Raw genomic sequence first — 24,850 nt, forward strand, 5'->3', positions numbered from 1 at the left:
GAAGTACTTGTTTGTTGCCTAGTTGGAGTGTTGTTAGTTTATACCCTCAAGGAAGCAAGAAGGAAATGTATAGAGAGAACGCTTTGAAGACCTTGAAAATATAAATACCATCACCCTGACTACACAACTAACAAGAATCTCCTTTGGGATTCCTCAAAGAAACAAAAAAGTGATTTGATGAAATCATGTTTTGGCCACAACAAAACTGAAAGAACCGTAACAGAACAACAGAGTTGGAAGGGACCTTGGTGATGTTCTATTCCAACCCCTCGCTCAAGCAGAAGACCCTGTACCATTTCAGACAAATGGCTGTCCAATCTCTTCTTGAAAACCTCCAGTGATGGAGCAGCCACAACTTCCGAAGGCAAACCATTCCACTGATTAAAGACTGAGTTATTTCCATTCATTCATAATGGCAGTGTTCCAATATCTGAGGGCCTGCTATAAAGAGGGGGGGGGTCAACCCATTCTCCAAAGCATCTGAGGGTAAGACAAGAAGCAATGGATGGAAATTAATCAAGGAAAGAAGCAACCTAGAACTAAGGAGAAATTTCCTGACAATTAGAACAATTAATCAGTGGAACAACTTGCCTCCAAAAGTTGTGAATGCTCCAACATTGGAGATTTTAAAGAAGAGATTGGACAACCATTTCTCTGAAATGGTGTACAGTGTCCTGCCTGATCAGGGAGATGGACTAGAAGACCCCCAAGGGTCCCTTCCAACTCTGTTACAGGTAGTCCTCAACTGGTGACCACAATTGACCCCAAGATTTCTGTTGTTAAGTGAGACACTTAGTAAGTGAATTTTGCCCCAATTTACGACCTTTCTTATTAAGTGAATCACTGTGGTTGATAAGTTAGTAATCCAGCTGTTCAGTGAATCTGGCTTCCATTGACTTTGTTTTTCAGAAGGTTGCAGAAAGGGGATTGTGTGACCTCGGCACACAGTAACGGTCATAAATATGAACCAGTTGCCAAGCATCTGAATTTTGATCACATAACCATGGGGATGCTGTGAAGGTCAGAACTGTGAAAAATGGTCGTCAGTTGTATTTTTTAATGCCATTGTAACTTTGAAAGGTCACTAAAGGAATTGTTGTAAGTTAAGGACTAGCTGTATTCTATTATTGAAATGAAGAGAAACAAGAAAAAGGGCAGCACCCAGCCAGGATGGATCCTATATGTTAAGTATTAAATTTAATTGATCACTTTTTTTCTCCTTTTATGTACACTATTTTTTGTTGTAATAGTTCAGTCCTTGATTTAAGACCACAATTGAGCCCAAAATTTATGTTGCTAAGTGAGACATTTGTTATGGGAACTTGCCCCATTTTACAATGTTTCTTGCCACAGTTAAGTGAATCACTCCAGTTGTTAAATTAGTAACGTGTTTGTAAAATGAATCTGGCTTCCCCATTGTCGGCTGTGACCAGGGGGGCCTTTGCCCAGGTTCGCCTGGTGCATCAATTGCGGCCCTATTTGGATCGGGAGGCACTTCAAACGGTTACTCACGCCCTTGTCACCTCAAGGCTGGATTACTGCAACACGCTCTACATGGGGCTACCCTTGAAAAGTGTTCGGAGACTGCAGCTAGTCCAGAATGCAGCCGCGCGAGCGATATTGGGTGTACCGAGGTACACCCACGTTACACCTATCCTCCACGAGCTGCACTGGCTACCTATTGGTCTCCGGACGCAATTCAAGTGTTGGTCATTACCTTTAAAGCCCTACATGGCTTAGGGCCAGCGTACCTGCGAGACAGTCTACTGCCACATACCTCCCAATGGCCGGTGAGATCCCACAGAGTGGGCCTCCTTCACATGCCGTCAGCCAGACAATGTCGGCTGGCGGCTCCCCAGAAGAGAGCCTTCGCTGCTCCGACCCTTTGGAATGAGCTACCCCCAGAGATCCGGACCTTACCCACTCTCATGGCCTTCAGAAAAGCCGTTAAAACCTGGCTATTCCGCCAGGCCTGGGGCTGTTGACCTCATTGTTGAGGTCCAGCCCCGATCAGAACGAATGCATATGTTGTGATTTTAAATCTGTCTTTTTTTATTTTTATTGTTATTATTTCTTTCCTCTTCTTTTTGTAAGCTGCCCGGAGTCCTCCGGGATTGAGCGGCTTATAAATTTTATTAATTAATAAATAAATAATAATAAAATAATAGACTTTGTTTGTCAACAGGTCGCAAAAGGGGATCACGTGATGCCAGGTTTTTGTACCTGTCATTAATGTGAGCCAATTGTCAAGCATTCAAAGGTAAATCAAATGACCATGGGGATACTACCATGGGGATAAGCATGACAAATGTTCGTAAGTCACTTGTTTTTTCAGTGCTGTGGTAACTTTGAACTGTTGTAAATCGAGGGCTACCTGTATGAACCAATTGATGCCAGGTTATTATTACACCCATCATAAGTGACAGTCGGCCCTCCAAGGTCTCTTCCAACTCTGCTATTGTATTGTATTGTATTGTATTGTATTGTATTGTATTGTATTGTATTGTATTGTATTGTATTGTATTGTATTGCATTGTATAGTTCTCCAGTGCAGAGAAGAGCAACCAGGATGGTTAGGGGAATGGAGACTAAAATATATGAAGAACGGTTACAGGAACTGGCCATGGCAGGTCTAGTGAAGAGAAGGACCAGGAGGAACATGATATCAGTGTTCCAATATTTGAGGGGCTGCCACAGAGAGGAGGGAGTCAAGCTATTTTCCAAGGCACCCGAAGACCGGACAAGGAATAATGGATGGAAACTGACCAAGGAGATTCAACCTGGAAATAAAGAAAAGTTTTCTGACAGTGAGAACAATCAAGCACTGGAACAGCTTTGCCTCCAAAGGTTGTGGGAGCTTCATCACTGGAGGCTTTCGAGAAGAGACCAGACTGCTGCCTGTCAAAAACAGAATAGGTTCTCCTGCTTGGGCAGGGGGTTGGACTAGATGACCCACAAGGTCCCTTCCAACTCTGTTAATCATCTGTTAGTTGTCTGTCTCACTGTATTTTATTTTCTATGATGAAACAATACATTTCATCATAGAAACCCATCAATAAATGCCTGAAAAGAGGAAAGGGGCAGGGCCTCGTCCACCCACTTAGATCCGGTTTGGAGGACGGGGAAAAAAGGAAAAATAGCAGCAACCACAACAACAGCAACAGCAGCAGCAGCCTCCTCCTTCCATCGGCCTTGATCGTCACTTCCGCCCAATACACACACAAACACACACAGAGAGAGAAAGAGAGAGGGAGAGAATGAAGGCTGGCTGCGACTTCCCGCGGGGAGCGCCTTCGCGGGGCGGTTCGGGCTCTGCCCGGAGGAGACCCTCCGTTTGGGGGCTCCTGTGCCTGGGGCTGTGCTGGTGCCAGATCTCCGGGATGGTCACTCCGGATCAGGTAACGCCGGCGTGGAGTCGCTCGACTTTTTGTGGGGGGACACAGATGCCCGCTTTGGGCGCTGGGATCGTCTGAATGAAGAAGTCCCCTTCGGGCTAAGCGAAGCCCCCCCTGACCCAGATGCCTCCTGCGTGCGGGGAAAGGTGGGGTGGGGTGGGGAGGTGGCCAGGCAGAGGGGCTGCCTTGGAGGAGCAACCGAAGCCGCGTCCCTTGGCTAAGCTGCAAAAGGACCGGAGGAGACAGGAGGTCGCCCGGGGAAGGGACTCCCGCCACTCGGGTGACTCACAATAGCAGGGCGATTGTTGTGGTGGCGATGGTAGTTGAAGTTTAGCCGGCTTGCTTCGCTGCTCCGGATTGTTGGGTGGTTCACACGCGTGCGGCGTGTGTGGACCGGTTCACGTCCCAGCCGGCGAAGGAGCAACTTAGGACGCCTTTCGGGGCTGGAAAGGGACCCTGGAGGTCTTCTAGTCCAACCCCTTGCTGAAGCAGGAGACCTTGCCGCATTGCAGACAGATGGATGTCCGCTCTCTTCTTCTTTTTTTCTTTTTTTCCAATTCAAACCGTTATTGTCAGAGTACAACGTGTAAAGAATAGAATAGAACAAGAGTTGGAAGGGACCTTGGAGGTCTTCTAGCCTAACCCCCTGCTGAGGCAGCAAACCCTACACGGCTTCAGACAAATGGTTAGCCAACATCTTTTTGTGTGTGTGTGCATTTCCTTGCTCTTCTTTTTTAAAAACACAAATAATGCAAAAACTGAAATAATGCAAAAACTGAATTAAAAAAAAAAAGAGACGAAGCATCCACAAGGTCTGGAAGCAAACCGTTACACCAGTTGTTTGTCCTCACTGTCAGAACATTTTCTCCTTATTCTATGTTGCTTCTATCCTTAGTTACTTTCCACCTAGTCTTCAGGTGCTTTGGAGAACAGATTGACACCTCCTTCTTTATGTCTATGGAGATTCTCAGTCATCCAGGTCACGAGTGTGCTTTTTCAAGAGGCAACGGGGACTTTCCGTTTTTTTCTTTGAGGACAAAGAAGAAGAAACGTCTTGGATGAGAAGTGAAACAACTTCAAAGAAAACCCAGAAAGTCCTGTTGCCTCTTGAAAAAGCATCTTTGGGACCTTTCTTCTTTATGGCAACCCCTCAAATATTGGAACACTGCTATTCTGTCACCTCTTCTTTTCACACATACCCCAGTTCCTGCAACTGTTCTTCATATATTTTAGCCTCCGGTCCCCTAATCATCTTGGTTGCTCTTCTCTGCACTCTTTCCAGAGTCTTAACATCTTTATATTGTAGTGACCAAAACTGAATGCAGTATTCCAATGGTGGCATTTCCAAAGCATTATAAAGCAGTACTAACACTTCATTTGCCCCAATTATGGGAGGAAGCTAACTGCTTCCATTCTCTGTCAATCGGCTCGTCACAAGAGTCCATCACGACAGAAACCCAATATTTTTACTGTTGCCTTTGTTGCACAAATAAAACACACACACACATATATATACATACATACATACATAAACACACACACATACATAAACATACATACACACATACACACACACACACCACACATACTAGCAGGATACCTGTGCTAACAATGGTCATAAACTATGTGATCAGGCTAAGCAGGAAGGATTTGATTACAGTCCATTGGCTCAGTGGTGATCGGTGATTGAAACATCTAAGGGAATATCGCTCCCACCACCTTGAGTCCGGAAGCAGTTTCATAGGTGGAAGGTGTAGACATTTTGGTGAGGTACCGATATTTAGTACTGTAAGGAGCCCCAGAGTACCCCTGAGTGAAGGAGTGGAACGTCTGCCAGTTTGAAGTGAGGTAACGGAAAGTGAGACTTCTTTTCAGGTGGGGTGGGGGAGTAGAATGCCTAACTCCTTAGCATCTGAGCATGTTAATATAAGGCAACTGGCAGTTGGAATAGAGTTCTTTTCAGGTGGGGAGGGGGAGTAGAACTCCTTAGCATCAGAGCGTGCTAATTATTTTATAAGAAATATTAATGATCTGATGGTCGTTTCAAAAAAATCCATTCTTAGCGAGCACCTAGAAGCCAAGGGGAACATATGTGCCAAATTTCAAGTTTGTAGGCTTTACGGTTCTGGAGATTTCGTGATCAGTGAGTGAGTGATACCAGTGAGTGCATTTGCCATTTTTTATATATCTCTACAGTAGACTTGAGACAACTCTCTCTCTCCTGAGGTTACTGTAAATGATATGATTAGTAAAGAGAATGAATTGAAATTTTGCAGTTGGTAGCTGAGGGAGATCTTGTTTGCTTGTGTTTGTCTATTAAGCTATCCTATTTTGATTGGGCATAATTAGGGCTTATGTATAGGACAGTTTTAGGCAGTTCTCAGACTGGCAGCTTCTGAGCCCTGTGTGGGAGCATAGTACTCGGAATTGTTAGGTTTAAGGTTTGTAAAGCAAAGTTTTACAAATCAATTTGTACATCAGTAAATAAATAATGGGCATTACAACCTCAACACATCTAAGGGACATCAGGCTCAGGATAGCTTTTCTAGGAAATTTAGGTATTTATTAAATGTCTCAGACTGCAAAATTCCATGAAGACCATTCAGGCAGTTCTCAACTTATAACCATTTAGCAACTGTCCAAAGTTACAATTCCCCCCCCCCTTCAAAAAAAAGCTACTTACAACCTGGTTCTGAAATTCGGACAGCCAGCTGCCCCTCACCCGGCGGTCACGTGGCCAAAATTTAAGTGCTCAGTAACCATCTTGAATTTACAATGTCTCACGTTCACATTCTCAAGTTCAATTACAATTATGGCTCAATTAAGTCAAAGACTACCTGTAATTAGCAAGATCGTTTACATACAGCTAGTCCTTGACTCACAACACTTTGTTTTAGTGACCATTCAAAGTTACCCTGGCACTGAAAAAAGTAACTTATGACCATTTCTCACACGATCACTGCCTCATTCCTATCGTCGCTTGATCAAAATTCAGACGCTTGGAGACGGATTCATATTTATGACGGTTGCAGTGTCCTTGGGGTCATGCGACCACCCTTTTGCAACCTTCTGACCCTGTTACTAATTTAACAACTCTACTGATTCACTTATCAACTATGATCAGAAAGATCGTAAAATGGGCCAAAATTTAATATCTGTCTCCGTTAGCAACAGAAATTTGGGGCTCAATTGTGATCGTATGTCGAGGACTACTTATATATAATGTCTGAGTGATGGGTCCCTTTTTTGACAATCACAGCTAGGTGTATTTACAGTTTCTCTTGCAAAATGTTTTACATTCTTTTCTGTGCAGAGCAGTGGTGGGATTCAGCTGGATCGCACCTATTCGGGAGAACTGGTTGTTAACTTTCTAAGCAGTTTAGAGAACCGGTTGTGGGAGGAAATCTCCTTTTGCTTTTTTCCACTTTGCAGGGCTAATCCTGTAAGGAAGGCAGGAAGGAAACACTCTGGTGTTGTCTCTAGCCTAATTTTATTGCTCTGCTTACATAAACTGCCTCTCCGGTTAACCCTTATTACATTCTAACAGCTAAGGTGAAGTGCCCATTGACCTGAGTGACATTGAGTTGGCCACGCCCATGCAGTCACATGACCAATGAGCCCCGCCTACCCAGATGGTCATTAGGGCAGAGAACCGGTTGTTAGATTTTTTGAATCCCAACACTAGTGCAGAGCCTAGCAATGTCTGTTGGGCTTGTTTATTTCCCCATCACATTTTTCACTCTTTGGTAATCTCCTTCTTGTCCTGTGCTCTGATCTTTGTACCTTTTGTCCCTGACAGCTGCACTTACCTGCATGTTTCCCATTCTTGAGTGGGCAGAAAAAAAGACTGGGATATTTTTCACTGTCTCTTTGTCAAGTCTTGGTTTGTCTGTGATGAAACCAGAAGGCACTGCTGTTCCTGCTGTCACAATTTTGACACAGGATGAAGTTAAGGAGAAGTTAAGCCTTGTTTGAAATAACTTTGCTCTCCCACTTCCAAAAGGGTGTATGACAACTCACACAACCACAGTCAACTTGCTCCGGCCAACTCACCATGGCTAACTCACCGCAGCCAACTTGTCACGGCCAATTTGCTGTGGCCAACTCTCCACAAGACAACTCACTGCGGGACAAGAATTACACTAACATCAAAGAAATGGTAGAATAGAATCACTAAAGGAAGGATGCAACAGGAGTGACAGAATGAAATGTGAATGGCATTTTTAAAAAAAATATTCAATAATTAAATTGAATTATTAAATTGTTCTGGAGTGAGTTGCCCTGCAGTGAGTTAGCCATGGTAAATTGGCTATGGTGAGTTTGCCGCAGAGAGTTGGCTGTGGCGAGTTGTCCTATTCTGATCCCAGAATAGTATTGAATAGTGATGCTTGCAGTGCAAAGGAAAGGTTAGAGTTAGAAAAACAACAGAAACTACCAAGACTTAAAAATATCACTGGGAACTGGATAGATTTCAGCCCTGATTGTATCAATGAGACGCTGTAATATGTAGTGCTAGCTGGATACCCGTGCCTTGCGATAAAACTATGTGATCAGGCAATGCAGGAGAAATCCGGTTCAATCCGTTGGCTCAGTGGTGGTCGGTGATTGAAACACATAAGGGAATATTGCTCCCGCCACCTTGAGTCCGGAAGCAGGTGGAAGGCGTAGACATTTTGGTGAGGTACCGACGTTTAGTACTATAAGGAGCCCCAGACTGCTCCTGAGTGAAGGAGTGGATCGTCCGACAGTTTGAACTGAGGTAATAGACTGTGAAACAACTGGCAGTTGGAACAGAGTTCTTTTCAGGTGGGGAGGGGAGTAGAATGTCTAACTCCTTAGCATCAGAGCCAGGGGTGGGTTGCTGCTGACGTTACTGGTGGTTCGTTTCACGCGCGTGCCTGATGCGCACTGCCGCACATGCACAGTTGCCTGTAAAATGTTCTGTGCATGCAAAAGGACAAAAATCCATGCCGGCAATGCCAGCGGCGACCAGTTTGGAGATGTGGCCAGCCTGTGTCGCTGCCAGTTCTGCGACCCAGACCAACAAACCACTACCGATTTGGCTGAACCAGTGAGAACCAGTAGCAACCCACCTCTGATCCGAGCTTGTTAATATAAGGTAACTGGCATTTGGAACAGAGTTCTTTTCAGGTGAGGCAGGGGAGTAGAACTCCTTAGCATCAGAGCGTATTAATTACTGTATAAGAAAAGAAATAATGGCAAGCCACTTCTGAAAAAAACCTTGCCAAGAAAACTGCAGGGATTTGTCTCTATGCAGTCTCTGAGAATTGGACAGGATTGAACGAATGGGCGGGGGGGGGGGGGAATAACACCATCCCAAAACTGGTTTTGCTTGAAGATCTTGCATGGATGCTTTCAGAGGGAGTCTGTCAATCAGCTGATAGTAGGGCTGCTTCGGGTATGGGTGTAGGGGGAAGGACAATTCAAGGACAATTTAAAATAATGTTATCAGGTGTGTGTTTACCTTGCTGAGGAGAGAAGGATTAGCTTAAAGTCCCGGGACCAGCTTTTGTGCCAAAGGGAGTGTGATGTCAGCCTAGAAGACAATAAGGAAAAAAAAGATAGGATTCCTGCATTGTGCTAACCCAAGATGTGATTTTATTTAGTTTAAGTTTACAACTACATGAATCACTCTCCTTTGTTAAACCCTGGTTTTATTAAGTTATTGCTACATGTAATCGTTTTAAGGGAGAGGGCTGCCTCTGATCTTTGAGTGGGGAGTCTAGGGTTGCAAGTCAAGATGTAAGCTAGGCTAAAATATTAAAAGGGCCAGTTTAGTTCACTGGTTAAGATGTTGACCTAGAAATCAGGTGACTGTGAGTTCTGTGAGTGCAGGAAAATGGCTGGGTGACTTTGATCTGTCACACTTAGCCTAATTCACCTAACAGGATTGCGTGGGGAAAATAGGAAGTGGAAGGAATATTAGTATATTTGCCACTTTTAGTTGTCTATGAAATGCAAGATAAGAATCTAGAGCAGTGTTTCTCAACCTCGGCAACTTGAAGATGTCCGGACTTCAACTCCCAGAATTCCCCAGCCAGCGAATTCTGGGAGTTGAAGTCCGGACATCTTCAAGTTGCCGAGGTTGAGAAACACTGATCTAGAGAGTTGTTAATTGCAGGAAAAAAAATAATTAACTATAATATAGTAGAGAGCCAGTTAGCTATAAAAGACACAATGAACTCTGAGTTCTAGTCTTCCCTTAGACATGAAACCAGCTTGGGCCACTCCCTCCCTCTCAGCCCCAGGAACGGAAAAATGTGCAAGGCACTTCCAAGCTGGGGAATTTATCCATATATTCACCAAGGGTCAAGACTCAAGATTGACTTCGAGGCACAGGAGGGGAGGAAAAAGCTGTACAGGAAGTCCTCAATTTAAAACCAAAATTGAGTCTGGAATTTTGGTCGTAAGTTGTTGCGTTTGTAAGTCAAGTCACCATATGACCAGAGTCATTTTTACAATGGTCATTAAATGTGATATCGTGGCTTTTATGCAGATTACAGGTCATAAATCCAAATCCATCTTATCCAATGGGTGTTTTTTGCCAGAAAATGGCAACAACAATAACAACACAAAATGAAATTATATGACCTCAGGATTCTACAACCTGTTGTAAATACGAACCAGTTGCCTAGCACCCAAAAGGTGATCCATATGACTGCAGGGACAGTACAGCAGTCATAACTTTAAGGAGAAGTCATAAGTAACTTTTTTTTAGTTCTTTGTAACTTTGGTCATTAAGCAATTGGTTCGGAAGTCAAGTCTATTAAAAATAACAGTTAAAAATGGATAATTATTTTGGAGGGGCTGCTGGCTGCCCTTAAAACTTTGGAGGGCAAAATATTATCCTGAAAGGCCTCTTAATGTACACCCTAGTTTATTTTTGAAAAAACATAGTTAATATTTGGGGGGGGGGGGAAGTGTATATATAAATCTCCTATGTTTTTAACTCCAAACTCATAACAGAACTAGATGAGGTTTGAGGTCACTGTGAATCTTTAGGAGTCAAATATTCTGCTGTTGCAAAATGATTCATTTTCACTTCTGATCATGTGCCCAGCAGTTAACAGGAAATGTCAGGGATATGTAAGAAGCAATGGAAATTTGTTTGAAGGTTTTGTCCGGTTTATAATATTTAATATCACGCTTTTCCTCCACGGAGCTCAGCATTTGATCCTCTATCCCTTATCTTTTATGAAATCTGAAATGTTATCATTTCTGCAACTACTAACAGAGTGTTAGATTTGCTTTGTTACAGTATATATTTACTTTGAGTGTTTCTGGGTTTTTTCTTTTTATTTGTGACTTCTAAATATGCTTAGTTCTGATTGGGATTTTTGGCAGACTGAAAAGCAGAGCCAACGACGGTGATCAATACAGGTAGTCTTCAACTTACGACCACAATTGAGCCCAAAATGTCGGTTGTTAAGTGAGACGCTGAGTTTTGCCCCATTTCACAATCTTTCTTGCCACAGCTGTTAAATGAATCACTGCCGTTGTTAAGTTAGTAACCTAGCTGTTAAATGAAACTGGCTTCCCCATTGACTTTGCTCATCAGAAGGTCGTAAAGGAGGATCCCATGACCTTACGACACGGCACCGGTCATAAATATGAACCAACTGCCAAGCATCTGAATTTTGATCACATGATCATGGGGCTGCGTCAAAGGTTGTAACTGTGAAAAACAGTTGCGTCACTTTTTTCAGTGCTGTTGTAACTTTGAATAGTCACTAAATGAACTGTTGTAAGTCAAAAACTACCTGTAACGAAAAGCAGGTGAGTAGACCAGCTCTTCAGAACTTTTCTGGACCAGGAGAGGACAGGAGATCGCCCACATGAACTCTGAACAGTTGTTACTTTCAAAGAGACCACAAGACTGGTTCCCACTGGGTTTTGACCACTGGGAGACAACAGAAATAACCGTCTTGTTCACAACCACAGTCAGCACCTTTTAAAAGCCACTATGTTCGTAAGCTTCCTCTTCCAATCACATTTAGAAATTGTTAACTACTTTTGAGATATTGTCTAAAATACACAGCTAATTAATTGAGAATATAAAATGACACAAACTCTTTTAACATTGAAAATACCAAAGCATATGTGGAGAAATAGAATCCGAAGTTAGTAATGTCCGTATCAAAATTTGCTCCTATGGCTGGACTGTGCCTAAAAAAGATGTTACAAAAGAACCAGCAAATGAGGAACATATTTTATTTGACAAGACAGAGATGGCATCGAAAGTGGATCTGCAAATAGCTGCAAGAATGACATGAAAGAGGATCTTACTGTACATATAAAAGAGATGATGCTTTAAAAATCTAAGGAGAAATACAAATAATAAACCAAAATTCAGTCACACTTTTGTTCCATATAGCATCAATCTCATGAACTCTCAAGTTTCCTATTTCCGCTACATAGTCAAAATGGATAGTATGTGTGTGTGGGTGGGTGGGTGGGTGCAGATATATCTTTATGTATGTATATAGAACGTGTGCTCAGGGACACAGTGGTTCAGTGGCTAAGACACTAAGCTTGTCAATTAGAAAGGTCGGCAGTTTGGCGGTTCAAATCCCTAGCGCTTTCTATTCTTTCTCTTAACTATATTCTTTTCTTTTTTTATATTTTCTGTGCTTATTTTTCTCCACCATTTCCCCTCTCTTTTTTCCGACCTTTGCATTTTCACTTTTCCTTTTCTTTCTTGTTCTTAGTTTGTATGACATTTGACTATTGTAACTGAAATCCTTAATAAAAATTACATTTATTAGAGGTTTTTCTTTTTTTTCTTTTTTGCCTTGTGGTTAAGTTGTTACTCTCTTGCACATTTTTTGGTGAAGTTGTTCCCTAAATTTCAAGATTCTGAAAACTAGTTCCCTCTTGGTATTTTCAGTGCTTCTTCTTTTTCTTTTTCTTTTTTTGTGTGTTTTTTTTTCTCTTTTTTTATCGACCTTTCTTTTTCTATTGTTATGTGATTATGTTGTCTATGTAACAAAAATAAAAAAAAATTCTATTAAAAAAAAAAGTTGAGGATGTTTATCAAGTGGAAAACGTGGTGGTTAAAACCCCCAAAATCAAAGTTGAAAATGAATATAAAGAAATTAAATTTGCTGATATTTATGGTGATTGATTTGTCTCTGAAAATGGAAAGAGTGGAATACTGAAAGAGGAACTAAATGGAGGGGAAACTTACCCCAGATGGCAAGATACAGAAGAAAAAACAAAAGAATTTATGGATTTAAAGAGCAATATCATTGATAACACTACCGACAATCAAAGATAAGCTGATTAAAGAAACAGAAGAAGGGCATTGAGATTACATGAGAGATTTTATAAGCAAGGAGTTGCTAAGAGGAGTCCATACAAAGTTGATTAAAGAGATGATTAGAGGACTGACACCACAAATGGCAGGAGATATGAGACTGTTTTGCTGCTGGAAAGATACAGGTTGATACATGGAAGAGTATAATTTAAAACTAGTTAAACTTAGTGAAATTTTGTGCCAATAGATATAGTCAAATAAATAATTGATAATGTTACTACTGTATACAATGTGTAGTGTCATGATGAGTAATAATTGGATATGAATATTGAATGGTACCCATGAAAGGAAGGTTAGAAATTTCTTTGGATTATATATAAAGATTAATAAAAAAAGAACTAAGTTAGATACAGTTAAGCTTTGATTATTAGGGGGAAAATGTTATGATACAGGATATAAATAAAGGAGGGATAAGGATAACAATGTATATATAGGTATGGGTACAACATAAGGAAACTGGATGTAAATTGTAAACAGTGATTTGGAAAGGAGGATTAGAAAATTTTGTTATTAAATATTATGGATGTTTAGCTAGAATAGGACATAAGGATTCAGCGTTAATGAAGGATTTTAGAAATAGTAAATGAAAGGCCAGTATGTGGTTATGTATTAAATCTTGGTATACTTTATGATGAAGGACATTTAAATAATTATAGTCAAATGAAAATGGAGATATGATGGTGGTAACATGTATAAGTATCTGAGTTAAAATACTTGAGTTAATAAGAATTATGTTTGTTGACTGTGGAAGAGATGCACGAAAGTCTTTTTGTAACCAACTGATACACTTTCTACAGCCTGTAAAGAAGGATGTGTTGTGTTTGTTTTGAAAAATAAAAATTAAAAAATTATTTAAAAAAACAAGGACAGGGGTCAGTGGTGGGATTCAAACATTTTTACTACCGGTTCTGTGGGCGTGGCTTGGTGGGAGTGGCTTGGTGGGCGGGGCAGGGGAAGAATACTGCAAAATCCCCATTCCCTCCTGATCACCTGAGACTCAGGAGGCAGAGAATAGATTGGGGACGGGGCCAGTCAGCGGTGGTATTTACTGGTCCTCCGAACTACTCAAAATTTCCGCTACCGGTTCTCCAGCACTGATCAGAACCTGCTGAATACCACCTCTGGCAGGGGTCCATGCGGAGGCCAAGCCTCATGGATAACAGATATGCTTATGATTTCTCAACTGCTTCTTTGCAGCCAAGGCCTGATGAACTTCCCCGGTTTGTCTCAGCAGGTGAAGCCTCGTATCGTCATGGAGCAATTGCTCTGGGTCAGTGGCGGCGCAATCGGGGAGGTAAATACGTTCAGGGTCCCTCTCATCACAGCGACACCTTATGGCACCCTCTTGGCCTTTTCAGAAGCCAGGAAGACATCTGATTCTGACAGCGGAGCTAAATTCATAGCCCTTCGCAGATCAGTAGACAAAGGTTTGTGAGGCTGAAGAAGCAGGAGGGGGGAGGGAGTAGGCGGTGGTTTCTGTCTCAGGGGGCAGATGTCTCTAGGGCCGCGATGGTGAACCTATGGCACGCATGCCAGAGGTGGCATGCAATACCCTCTCTGATGGCACACGGGCCGTCGCCCCAGTTCAGTTCCACTGCACATGTGTGTGTGTCTCCCACCAGCCAGCTGGCCTTGGGTCTCTGCGTGGGAGCGGGGCACAGGGGTCTCGCACAAATCTGCAGAGGTGGGGCATGTGCGGGGCGGGGGGGGCATGTGGGGGGTTGCATGCACAGTGTGTTCTGACCTAGGCTTCCCCAAAAAGCAGGAAGCAAATTCCTGGTCCCGACAAAACCCCTTTTATTAAATGAATCTGAATTCTTCTCATTCATAATCAGCAAAGGCCTGGTAAACAGTCTTTCCAAGGTGAATGTATGACCACAGACCTTAGCTATATTGGAAAGCTGCCATGTAAATATTTTCCAAACGCAGTGCTGTGCAAGGAAAGACTTGGCACAGAGTCTGTGAGATTCATGGATAGATCTCCACTTTCCTGAAACGAATGAACGAATGCCCACTCCCCTGTTGCTCCTCTTTTATTTCCCATGGGAGGGGCCATTCATCGTCCACCTATGGCCTTACTCCCAAGTCAACCCTGATTTCTTAGCTGCTCTCTTCTTCTGGCAGCTCTGCGCATGCGCACACTGGAAACAGGTTCCTGCTGTTCCTCTGCTTCACTGCTGTCTACCTCCAAAGGCAGCTGAGAACTGCCAGACTGCCTTGGCCCCCTTTCTGCCTCCGATGCAGAGCCCTCATCTGCGCCTTCCCCATCCTCTAGAACTGGCCCATGTTCCTCCCCAACCTCCTCACTATCCGACCCTGCTGACAGCTCCACTGTCCGCTGGCGGGCCACAACACAGCGCAACTCTTGCTAGTAATCCAAGAGGAGGCTGGTATCAGACTGAAAAAGCCGAGCAGAGAAATTTAATCCATGATCTGTCTGTCCTCCTAGGTGCTAACTGGAGCCCAACTTCATTCATAGTTGATGATGGTTCCCTCACAGACGGTCTCAACCTTGGAGCTGTGGTGATAGATTGGGAAGAGAAGAAGGTGTTCTTGATATATACTCTCTGTGCACACTACCGGGGATGTTCCACTGCCAGCGTCATGATCATTCGCAGCTCGGATGACGGGGTGACATGGAGCCGTCCCCGGAACCTCTCTATGGAAGTTGGCACAACCATGTTTGCCCCTGGACCGGGCTACGGCATCCAGGTAAGCCTACACCTCAAACATAGAGGCGGTAAGAATGATTGCGCTGAATTATTCACTGTTTTTCTTACTTCACACCCTCCCACCACCCACCACCCCCATTTATATGTGTCATGAGGAGGAGGATGCGGGACTGGAACAGAACAAAGCCTGTAGCAAGCATACTAGTGTTGATCCTTATCAACCGCCATTTTTACAAACGAGCAAATTTCTGCCTCTTCCAGGTAAACAAGTCAGCAAATAGGAGCAGATCAGTGGTGGGTTCTGGCCGGTACACCCCGGTTCGGGTGTACCGGTGGCAACTGGGAGCAATGGCTACTGTACCGAAACGGTGCTTTGGTGGGCCCACTCACCCGCCCGAGTTCCTTACCTGTTTTTAAGTCAACCGGGCCATTTGCGCACACACACACGTGCACCGTACGGCCCCTGCACAACCTCCGCCAAGCAGCTGGAGCATCACTAGGTGGTGGGTGCACATGCATGCGCAGCGTGCATGCCCATGGTAGATGCCCGGCCCCGTCGCAGCGTACCGGTTGCGACGGGATCCGGAACACACCATTGGAGCAAATGAACTAATTCTACTTTATTGTAAGGCTACATTAACAAAATCTGCAAGTCTGAAAATAGAAGCTTTCCACTACTACTTTTAACTGCTTGGAGATCCATTGGGGCAGGTCCGTTCTAAGTTTCTTCCTCTGACCGTTAAGCCATTGCGGCTCCTGCCTCTCTTGTCTGACTGTCTGTAGAGATTCTCAGTCATCCAGCTAATGGTTGTTCCAAAGGAGCTTCTTCTGGAGGCAACTGGACTGCCTTGTTTCAAGGTGTCCCAAATCTAAGCAGAGGCAGCATTTTCATGGAAGAATGAAGTGTTCCCTTTTAAGAAAGGGATGGAAGAGAGAAGCAGTGCAGTGCGACGGTGAAGGAAACGACAATTAAGTGCTCACATTCCTAGCTGTCAGACCCAATAAACCAAGGAAAACACCCAGTACTCTCCAAGCAGAGTTCTTTATTGTTCCACACCTATAGACAGAATCTTGCCAAACTGGAATACACTGCTATCTAATCAAGCATCCACTCTGAGAATATTAGTGTCGGAGAGAGACTGGCTGAGCCAGGGGGAGAAATCAAGTGGGGAATTAGTCTGGAATCTCTAGGCACACAAGGGCAAGGTCCGACTCTCCCATTGAATGATGTTGAACCTTATCCAGAGAAGATTCCTGGGTTATGGGGATAAGCAACAAAGTAACTAATTGAACTCTTTGTATGTGGATCTGATTGTTCATACCGGAGAATTAAAGAGTTGCTGTCTTCACCTTCACACAACATTCCTGGCAGTGGTGGGTTCTGGGAGGTATGGCCCAGTACCGCTGTACTTGGTAGTAGCCAGGAGCAGCGGCCACTATACCAGTACGGTGGCTTACCTTACCTGTTTTTGAAGCAACCAGGCCAATTGCGCACGCGCACACAGCGTGCGGTGCCTGCATGGCCTCCACCGAGCAGTTGGATGTCACAAGGCGGTGGTGTGCGCATGCACTTGCGGCGCGCGTGCCCGACAAGGACGCCCGGCCCCGTGTGTAGTGTACTGGTTGCGACAGGAGCTGGAACCCACCACTGATGCTTGGCCTATCTATTATTCCTCTGAAATGCACTTCCTCCCAGCTTACTATATTCCATCACACTAACCAATCTTGTCCTGGTTTGCAGAAACGCTACGAGCCCAAGAAGGGACGCTTGATAGTTTGTGGTCATGGGACTTTAGAGCTGGACGGGATCTCCTGCCTCCTCAGTGATGACCACGGCATGACCTGGTATTATGGGAAACAACCTTTGCATGGCATCCCATATGGACTGCAGAAGAATTACAGTGACTTTACTCCTGACGAATGCCAGGTCAGTACAACTGCGAAGTTCGAACCTTGTCTCTGGAGTTTTACGTCTCAGAAAAAAATCAAAGGAGTCACTGCTTTAGAATGTTATTTGCAGATGAGGGACATTTATACTTACAATACAATACAATGCAATAGCAGAGTTGGAAGGGACCTTGGAGGTCTTCTAGTTCAATCCCCTGCAGGAAACCCTATACCGTTCCAGACAAATGGCTATCCAACATCTTCTTAAAGGTTTATCTGTATTAAAATGTATGACACCCAGGTGCCCAGGTGTTCATGCATTTATATGTACATGTAAAATAAAATTAAAAACTTGATTTTTTTTTTTTTTAAAAAAACATGCTCTGTATGGCTTAGTAGGGTTTGGGAACCTAGTCGTTGTGATTCACAAACCCTGGCAATAGAAAGTGTGAGGTCCTAGCCAAATATAGAGAAAAAGAAAGATTGGAATTGCTTATCCCAAATCTTCTCAGCTTCTCATTGGTCTCCTTTTCGAACAGCCCTATGAACTGCCAGATGGCTCCGTGGTGGTGAATGCCCGGAATGAGAATTTCTACCACTGCCGATGTCGCATCGTGGTTCGCAGTTACGACGGTTGCAATACCCTTCCGCTGGAGAACGTCAGATTTGATGAGGGTTTAGTGGATCCCGCAGTGGCTGCAGGAGCTCTTTTCAAATCCGGCCTGGTTTTCTTCACCAATCCAGCCCATCGCGAGTTGCGTGAGTAAAAATAATTTTTAAAAAGTATGGGATTTTCTCTCTGTTTATATATTTGTACCAGAGGTGGGTTGTTCCCAGTTCGGCCCAAATCGGGCGAACCGGTAGTAGCGGTGGCAGGAGGCTCCGCCCACCTGTCCAGACGCTTCTGCACATGTGCAGAAGTGCTGCGCATGTGCGGGAGCACACCCAAACCTGTAGTACCAAAAAGTGGCAACCCACCTATGATCTGTACCCAGGCATACAAGTTGCACAATGCTACTGTTTGCTTAACTTTGGTGTATTATTATTATTATTGTTATTATTATTATTATTATCGCAACAACAGAATTGTATCACAGCGGCCAGTTGTTCCGCCGGATTTGGCATTGATTACTAGTCGGGCCCCACCCAGGGGCCTAGGACGTCGTAATGTATTTTCGTAATATGCGTGCAGATCCAAGCAGTGCGGTTTTTTGCATTTGACTGATGGTGATTTTGTCAATTTTTGTCAATTATTATTGTTGCTAAGAGCCGAGGTGGCGCAGTGGTTAGGGTGCAGTACTGCAGGCCACTTCAGCTGACTGTTATCTGCAGTTCAGCGGTTCTAATCTCACCGGCTCAAGGTTGACTCAGCCTTCCATCCTTCCGAGGTGGGTAAAATGAGGACCCGGATTGTTGTTGGGGGCAATATGCTGACTCTGTAAACTGCTGAAAGAGGGCTGAAAGCCCTATGAAGTGGTATATAAGTCTAACTGCTATTGCTATTGTTGTTGTGTTGTTATTATTACAATTGGCCAAATTCACTCAAATTGCTGGGGGTGGGAAATGTTTTTCCTGATTCTTTTTTTTTGATACACAACTCTCCTCTCCCTACAGACATTGAAAAGTCTGCAATTGACACAAGATATTTTTGTGTCCGTAGTACTTCTATTTGTTCTGCACTTTGCTTAAGCTGCCATTAATTCTGTTAATTTCTCTATTAAATCTTGGAATCAAAATTACAGGTGAAGACTATTACGTATGTGTGCCGGTAACTGGAAGACAAGCTGGCATGCGCGCACCGGAAACCAGAATTTCATTTCCTGATGCGCGCATGGCCACTTGGCAGATTCTCTTCCAGGTTGCATCCCGATGAGTGCGCACACGCAGTCCCTTTTCGGCACTTGGTGCCGAATAGGTTGGCCATTACTGAAGTAGGAGGTACTGCAAAATCTGTTTGGGTAACATTGTTATTTATAACATTTAATGCAGAATGTGCTGCATTAAATACAGCACAGGCTGCAGCAGTTAAAAGATATATTTTTTCCGATCTTAAAACAGCAGGCTTAACTATCCAGCCAGCCAGGTGTCACCTAGGATTTCCTGAATTAAATTACCTTGATCACCAGGAAACTAAGGCGTCCTCAGGGTCACCTGAATAGTGCAAATGGGTGCAGATCCCTCTTGGAACTGTTGAAAAGACTGTGTTGTAAACAGGAGATAGGTGGTGCCCTATCCCCCCCGCTCCTCTGTGGAGAATGTCCAGAATATGGACTTTCTGTCTTCAAAAGAGTGAAACGTCTTGTTAAAATGTGCAAATATCTCAAAACTGGTTTTTCTCAACCTTGGAAACTTGAAGATACTCGGACTTTTTAACTCTGCTGGTTAATCCTGGGAGTTGAAGTCCATGCATATGAATATTTGCAAGTTTAAAAAATATAGGTGACCCTCAACTTACAACCATTCATTTAGTGACCATTTAAAGTAACCGACTTATACCATGTTTTTGGAGTATAAGACGCACCGGAGTATAAGACGCACCATGATTTTGAAGAGGTAAATTTTAAAAAAAGTTTTTACACTCTGCAGGCCTCCCAAAGCCTCTGCACGCCTCATTTTTTTGCAAATAAAATAAAATAAAAATGGACGTGCAGAGGCTTTGGGAGGCTTGTAAAGTCCTCCTGGGACCTGGCGAGGGGCAAAAACGAGCAAAAAACAGACCGTTTTTTGCAACAAAAAGGGCATGCAGAGGCTTTGGGAGGTTTGTAGAGTGCTCCTGGGGGCGGGGGGGGGGCAAAAACGGTCTGTTTTTTGCTCATTTTTGCACTCCCCAGCCTCCAGGAGCACTTTGCAAGCCTCTCAAAGCCTCTGCACATCCATTTTTGCAAAGGGGGCAGGGTTTCGGGAGGCCAAAAATTCTGTATTCAATGTATAAGATGCACCCAGATTTTTACCCTCATTTGAGGGGGAAGGTGCATCTTATAGTCTGAAAAACACGGTAAATTGCACACTGAATTTTTTTCCTTTCCATTGCAGGGGTCAACCTGACGCTGCGCTGGAGTTTCACCAATGGGTCTTCTTGGTGGAAAGAACCTTTCCTGATCTGGAGAGGTTCCAGTGGCTATTCCTCCATGACTACCCTGGAGGGAAATTCTCTGCGGGACAATCACTGCCTCTTTATCATTTACGAGAAGGGCGAGGTCGATTATACAGAAAGCATCTCCGTGGCCAAGATTAGCCTCAATGGGCAGCTCTGACCCTTCTTTTCCGGGGCATCTTAAACATTCCCCAAGTTTGTCATGGCAAGGAAAGGAAAATGTGTGCTTGAACTGGGGAGAAACCAAACGAACGTGTTTTGGGGATCTGAAGAATGCAATTGAAGGACATGGGTAGCGAGCTTGGGCATATCCCAGCAGAAGTTGGGGTGGCTAAAGAGGACCACATATTTATTTTTCAATCGTGCCCTGCACTTCTCTTTGTGCCTGCCTAATAGGCAACACACACACACACATGCGCACACAAACCCCTCCTCAAACCTCTCTTATTTCTTTCTGACCTTCTGAGGTTGAATCTGTTTTCCTGTGCTTTTCCTCACATTTATGAATGTGTACAGATTTATAGAATTTGTGGGTAGATCGGGTAAGGATGGGCGGATCCCTGGAACGAAACACAAAGGCAGACTCAGTCAGATTTGTGAAGGATAAATTTATGCACTTTCTACTGACTTTCTGAACAATAAACTGGAATCAAGAGCAGAAGATGTCACCTAAAACCTATGTCGACATGCCTGAGGGAGAACAAGCCAGTTTTTCTTCTGCGTTGCCAACTCCTGTGATTTCAAATGAATGTATTTAAAGCCTGTTTCCCAATTTTTTTGATAGGGCAAGTTGCCTGTACGGCTTATAAAAACGTTGGACCGTGAATTCTAAGAGCACAAAAGAAATGGGGTAGGGGGCAGAGAGGCGAACAAGCAGGGGATAGTTTTGAGATAAAAATACTTACAGAGGTTCTCAGTCGTCCAGGTCATGGTTGTCCCCAAAGGTGCTTTTTCAAGAGGTAACAACTGGAGTTTGTTTTTCCTTGAAGACATTTTGCTTCTCATCCAAGAAGTTTCTTCAGTTCTGAACGTCAGTCGAGCGAAACGTCTTCACGGAAAAAAACAAAGTCCAATTTTGCTTCTTGAAAAAGCAACTCTGGGTTGTAAAAATATTCTTGTAGAAGTCATTGAAACGGCCCCTCTACATCTGCTACTTCTCTGCTGATGTATTGCAGGAATGCAGAATCCATGGGCTCTATTGAGCCCCCCCACCCCAAAAAAAAAACCCTTAGTTTTTACTCCTCCTGTACCTCAAGATCAGCAAAATGGCTGCATTTTGGTGGCCTGTATTTTAAGGATGGATTGTGGGTGATTTGTACCCCATAGATTTTGTTCCCATTTCTAGCCTTAAGTTTGCCAACCTAAAGTTGCTAAGCTTGAGAAATGCTGCTGTAAACAGTTGGAGTGCTTACCCTGGTTTATATTTTAATGATGACTCTTCATGGCTAGGTTTCTTTATGCCATAAAGTTGTGGCCCCTTTGGGCTAGAGAGGATAATCTGCACACATTTTGCCTCTTTTCATTCACACATCTCTCTGTTGTTTTTTAGAACTCCAATTATCACATGTCCTCTATAAAGTCCATATTGTGACTGTTTGAACCAGTTTAGCCCTCCAGGGAATTATTGTGCGATCTTGTTTGACGGGCCAAGTTTTGGGAAATTGATTTTTTTTTAAAAATTGTTGCTGTGGCCGTCATTTTATTTTCAACATTTTTTAATTGACTATTATAAAGCATGAAGTCCTTTTCGACGTGGGTGTTAAGGAGTCGAAAACAACTAGATAGCAGATAATCATTCAAGCAATTCTAACACCTTGGTGGGTGGCCAGCTTGCTTCCAGTCTCCGAATTCTTTTCATGCATTTAAAATAAGATAAACCGGTAATTCCTGACCCCAGAACCACCCATACAAGAGTGGATGCAGTCAGTAAAACTACAGAGCTCACCTTGAGCTCCAGGCAACCGTCAGGTAGCATAATTGATATCGTGAAGCTAATTCTTGGAAGAAGAAAAGAGATCTGAGCTCAAGGTCTATATGCCATAGATTTTATGTACGCTCGTCAGAAGCATCATTTTACACACGCTTGTCAGAAGCGTCATGGAATAAAGCTTTAGTGGTTGATAATTCGAGCAAGGTCTTTTTTTTTTTTTCATTTTGAACATGACAGATTTAAGTGACGTGTGCTGAAAAACTAAGTTACAGGGTGGGAATGGCCTATTTTGATCCAGGTGTGCTAACCTTTACATATTAACACTACCATGTCCTATGAGGTTTCAAGGCACAACTAATAAAAACAAATCCTTGCAAAATGTCCTCCGAAGAAACTACGACACATCATAACTTGTCTTAAGGAAGAAAAACTCAAAAAGGAGAGGGGAGCGAGCCATTATTTCTACCGTAACCGTTTTGTTTATTTATTTTAATCTTGATTTTTATGTGGTTTGCCTTTTCAATGTTGATTTTTGTGAGGAGTGCCTTTATCCAGATGTTGGAAGTAAACTCTCTTCAGTTACTGGAAGATTAATAAACATGAAAATAAAAGATGAATGAAATTAATGAAATGTGATTCCTTTTATTAAATAAGCAGAGATTTATCTCAGATTTCAGCTTCTTGAGCCATAACTTATATTGTATATATCTGTCTGTGTATAAACCACCCCTTTGAAGAAATTAATTAAAAGGCTTAGTATTTATTTATTTTTTAAACTGTTTTACTGCTGACTGGGAGGCCTTTACAGACTTTTTGGTGAAATGTGAAAAAAATGAACATTCCTTATGGTTTGGATGATTAGGAAAGGTAGATAATAGAAAAGAAAATAAGTTTGTTTTTGTAACCATAAAGTATGAGGTAATTTTGTATGTGTTGTAATAATTGTAAAGAAAATTAGAAACTACTTTTATCTTTTTCTTCTTTCTTTACTTTTGGATTTTCCTCTGTTCTTTTTCCTTTTTACATTACATTAGTTCTTGTTAGTTTTTATCCTCTGTTTAAAATAACTAATTAAAAAAATAATGTGTATTTTTTAAAGCCTAAGTGCATCATTATTCCCACTTGGGTGGAAACTAATCAAGGAGAGAAGCAACCGAAAACTGAGAAGAAATTTCCTGGGGAGCAATTAATCAGTGGAACAACTTGTCTCCAGAAGTTGGGAATGCTCCAACACTGGAATTTTTTAAGATGAGATTGAACAATCATTTGTCTGAAATGCTATAGGGTTTCCTGCCTGAGCAAGGGGTTGGGCTAGAAGACCTCCAAGGTCCCTTCCAACTTTGTTGTTCTACTCCTACTCTATTCTACCCTATTCTAAACTTCAGCCTTTTTCAGGATACAGGCATCCAAGCCCTGATCACCTTCCGTCTTGACTACAACAATGCATTCATATTGGGCTGCACTTGAAAAGTATCCAGAAGCTTCAATTAGTTCAAAATGTAGTGGCCCACATGGTTGTGTACAAGCTTATATTTGCACATGTATCACAACTTTTGAGGGAGCTACATCGGCTGCTGCTTTTGTCTCCTGGTCCAATTCAAGGTGTTGGTTGTCACCTTTAAAGCCTTACCCCAGTTATTTGAAAAGCCATCTTTTCCCAATTATATCTGACCCACCAGACCAGAGAGAGGGTATGCTACTTGTCCCCCTTTTTAAGGAGTTCCACCTGGTGGGATCAAGAAAAAGGGCCTTCTCCATGGTAGCCCCTTCCCTGTAGAACATCCCTCCAGAATGTCCCAAGGGTACTTTTTTTCAAAGAGGCAACTGGACTTCCTTGTTTTTCTTTGAAGGTGTTTCGCTTCTCATCCAAGAAGTTTCTTCAGCTCGGACAGGATGATGGGGAATGGAAAGATTTATACTCCTTGCAGACATCTGGTTATTTGCATTTGCTAGAGAGTCGTTGAGGCCACTTGGAGGTTTATCCAGGGCTGTGTAGTAGATGAGATCAATGGCTACTCAAGATAGATGGCGGGTACAGTACATTAAACACAAGTATTCAAAGCCCTAGAGGGAAGCAAATTTGTACAGGTAATCCTCGACTTATAACAGTTCAGTTAGTGACTGTTCAAAGTTACAACGGCACTCAAAAAAGTGACTGATGACCATTTTTCACACTTAGCGACCTTTGTAGCAGCGCCATGACCATGTGGTCCAATTTTAGATGCTTGTCAGCTAGTTCATACGTACGACCGTTGCTCTGTCCCGAGGTCACCTGATCACCTTTTGCAACCTTCTGGCAAGCAAAACCAATGGGGAAGCCAGATTCACTTAACAACCGTGTTAGTCACTTACCAACTTCAGTGATTCTCTTTTTTTAAATAATTTTTTTTAATTTAAAACAAAGACAACACATCCTTCTTTACATGCTGTAGAAAGTGTATCAGTTGGTTACAAAAAGACTTTCGTCCATCTCTTCCACAGCCAACAAACATAGTTCATATTAACTCAGGTGTTTTAACTCAAATATTTATGCAT

At 43.0% G+C, this 24,850-nt stretch overlaps 1 protein-coding gene across 2 annotated transcripts; it reads left to right on the forward strand.

The window, feature by feature from the left end:
* The first annotated feature begins 3,225 nt into the window (after nucleotides 1-3,225).
* Nucleotides 3,226-23,419, forward strand: NEU1 (neuraminidase 1). Of its 2 annotated transcripts, none has more exons than XM_087708457.1 (6): nucleotides 3,226-3,398; nucleotides 13,964-14,159; nucleotides 15,182-15,444; nucleotides 17,146-17,331; nucleotides 17,831-18,050; nucleotides 20,325-23,419. In XM_087708457.1, the coding sequence occupies exons 1-6, from the start codon at nucleotides 3,258-3,260 to the stop codon at nucleotides 20,543-20,545; spliced, it is 1,227 nt and encodes a 408-aa protein (XP_087564583.1). In that variant the 5' UTR covers nucleotides 3,226-3,257; the 3' UTR covers nucleotides 20,546-23,419. The 2 variants fall into 2 exon arrangements, with proteins under 2 accessions (XP_087564583.1, XP_087564584.1); XM_087708458.1 differs by having other exon boundaries at nucleotides 13,967-14,159.
* The last annotated feature ends 1,431 nt before the right edge of the window (nucleotides 23,420-24,850 follow it).

The sequence above is a fragment of the Thamnophis sirtalis genome, unplaced genomic scaffold, assembly GCF_051295495.1.
Source record: "Thamnophis sirtalis isolate CommonGarterSnake01/CBP01778 unplaced genomic scaffold, rThaSir2_p1.2 scaffold_3, whole genome shotgun sequence".
Lineage (NCBI taxonomy): Eukaryota > Metazoa > Chordata > Lepidosauria > Squamata > Natricidae > Thamnophis > Thamnophis sirtalis.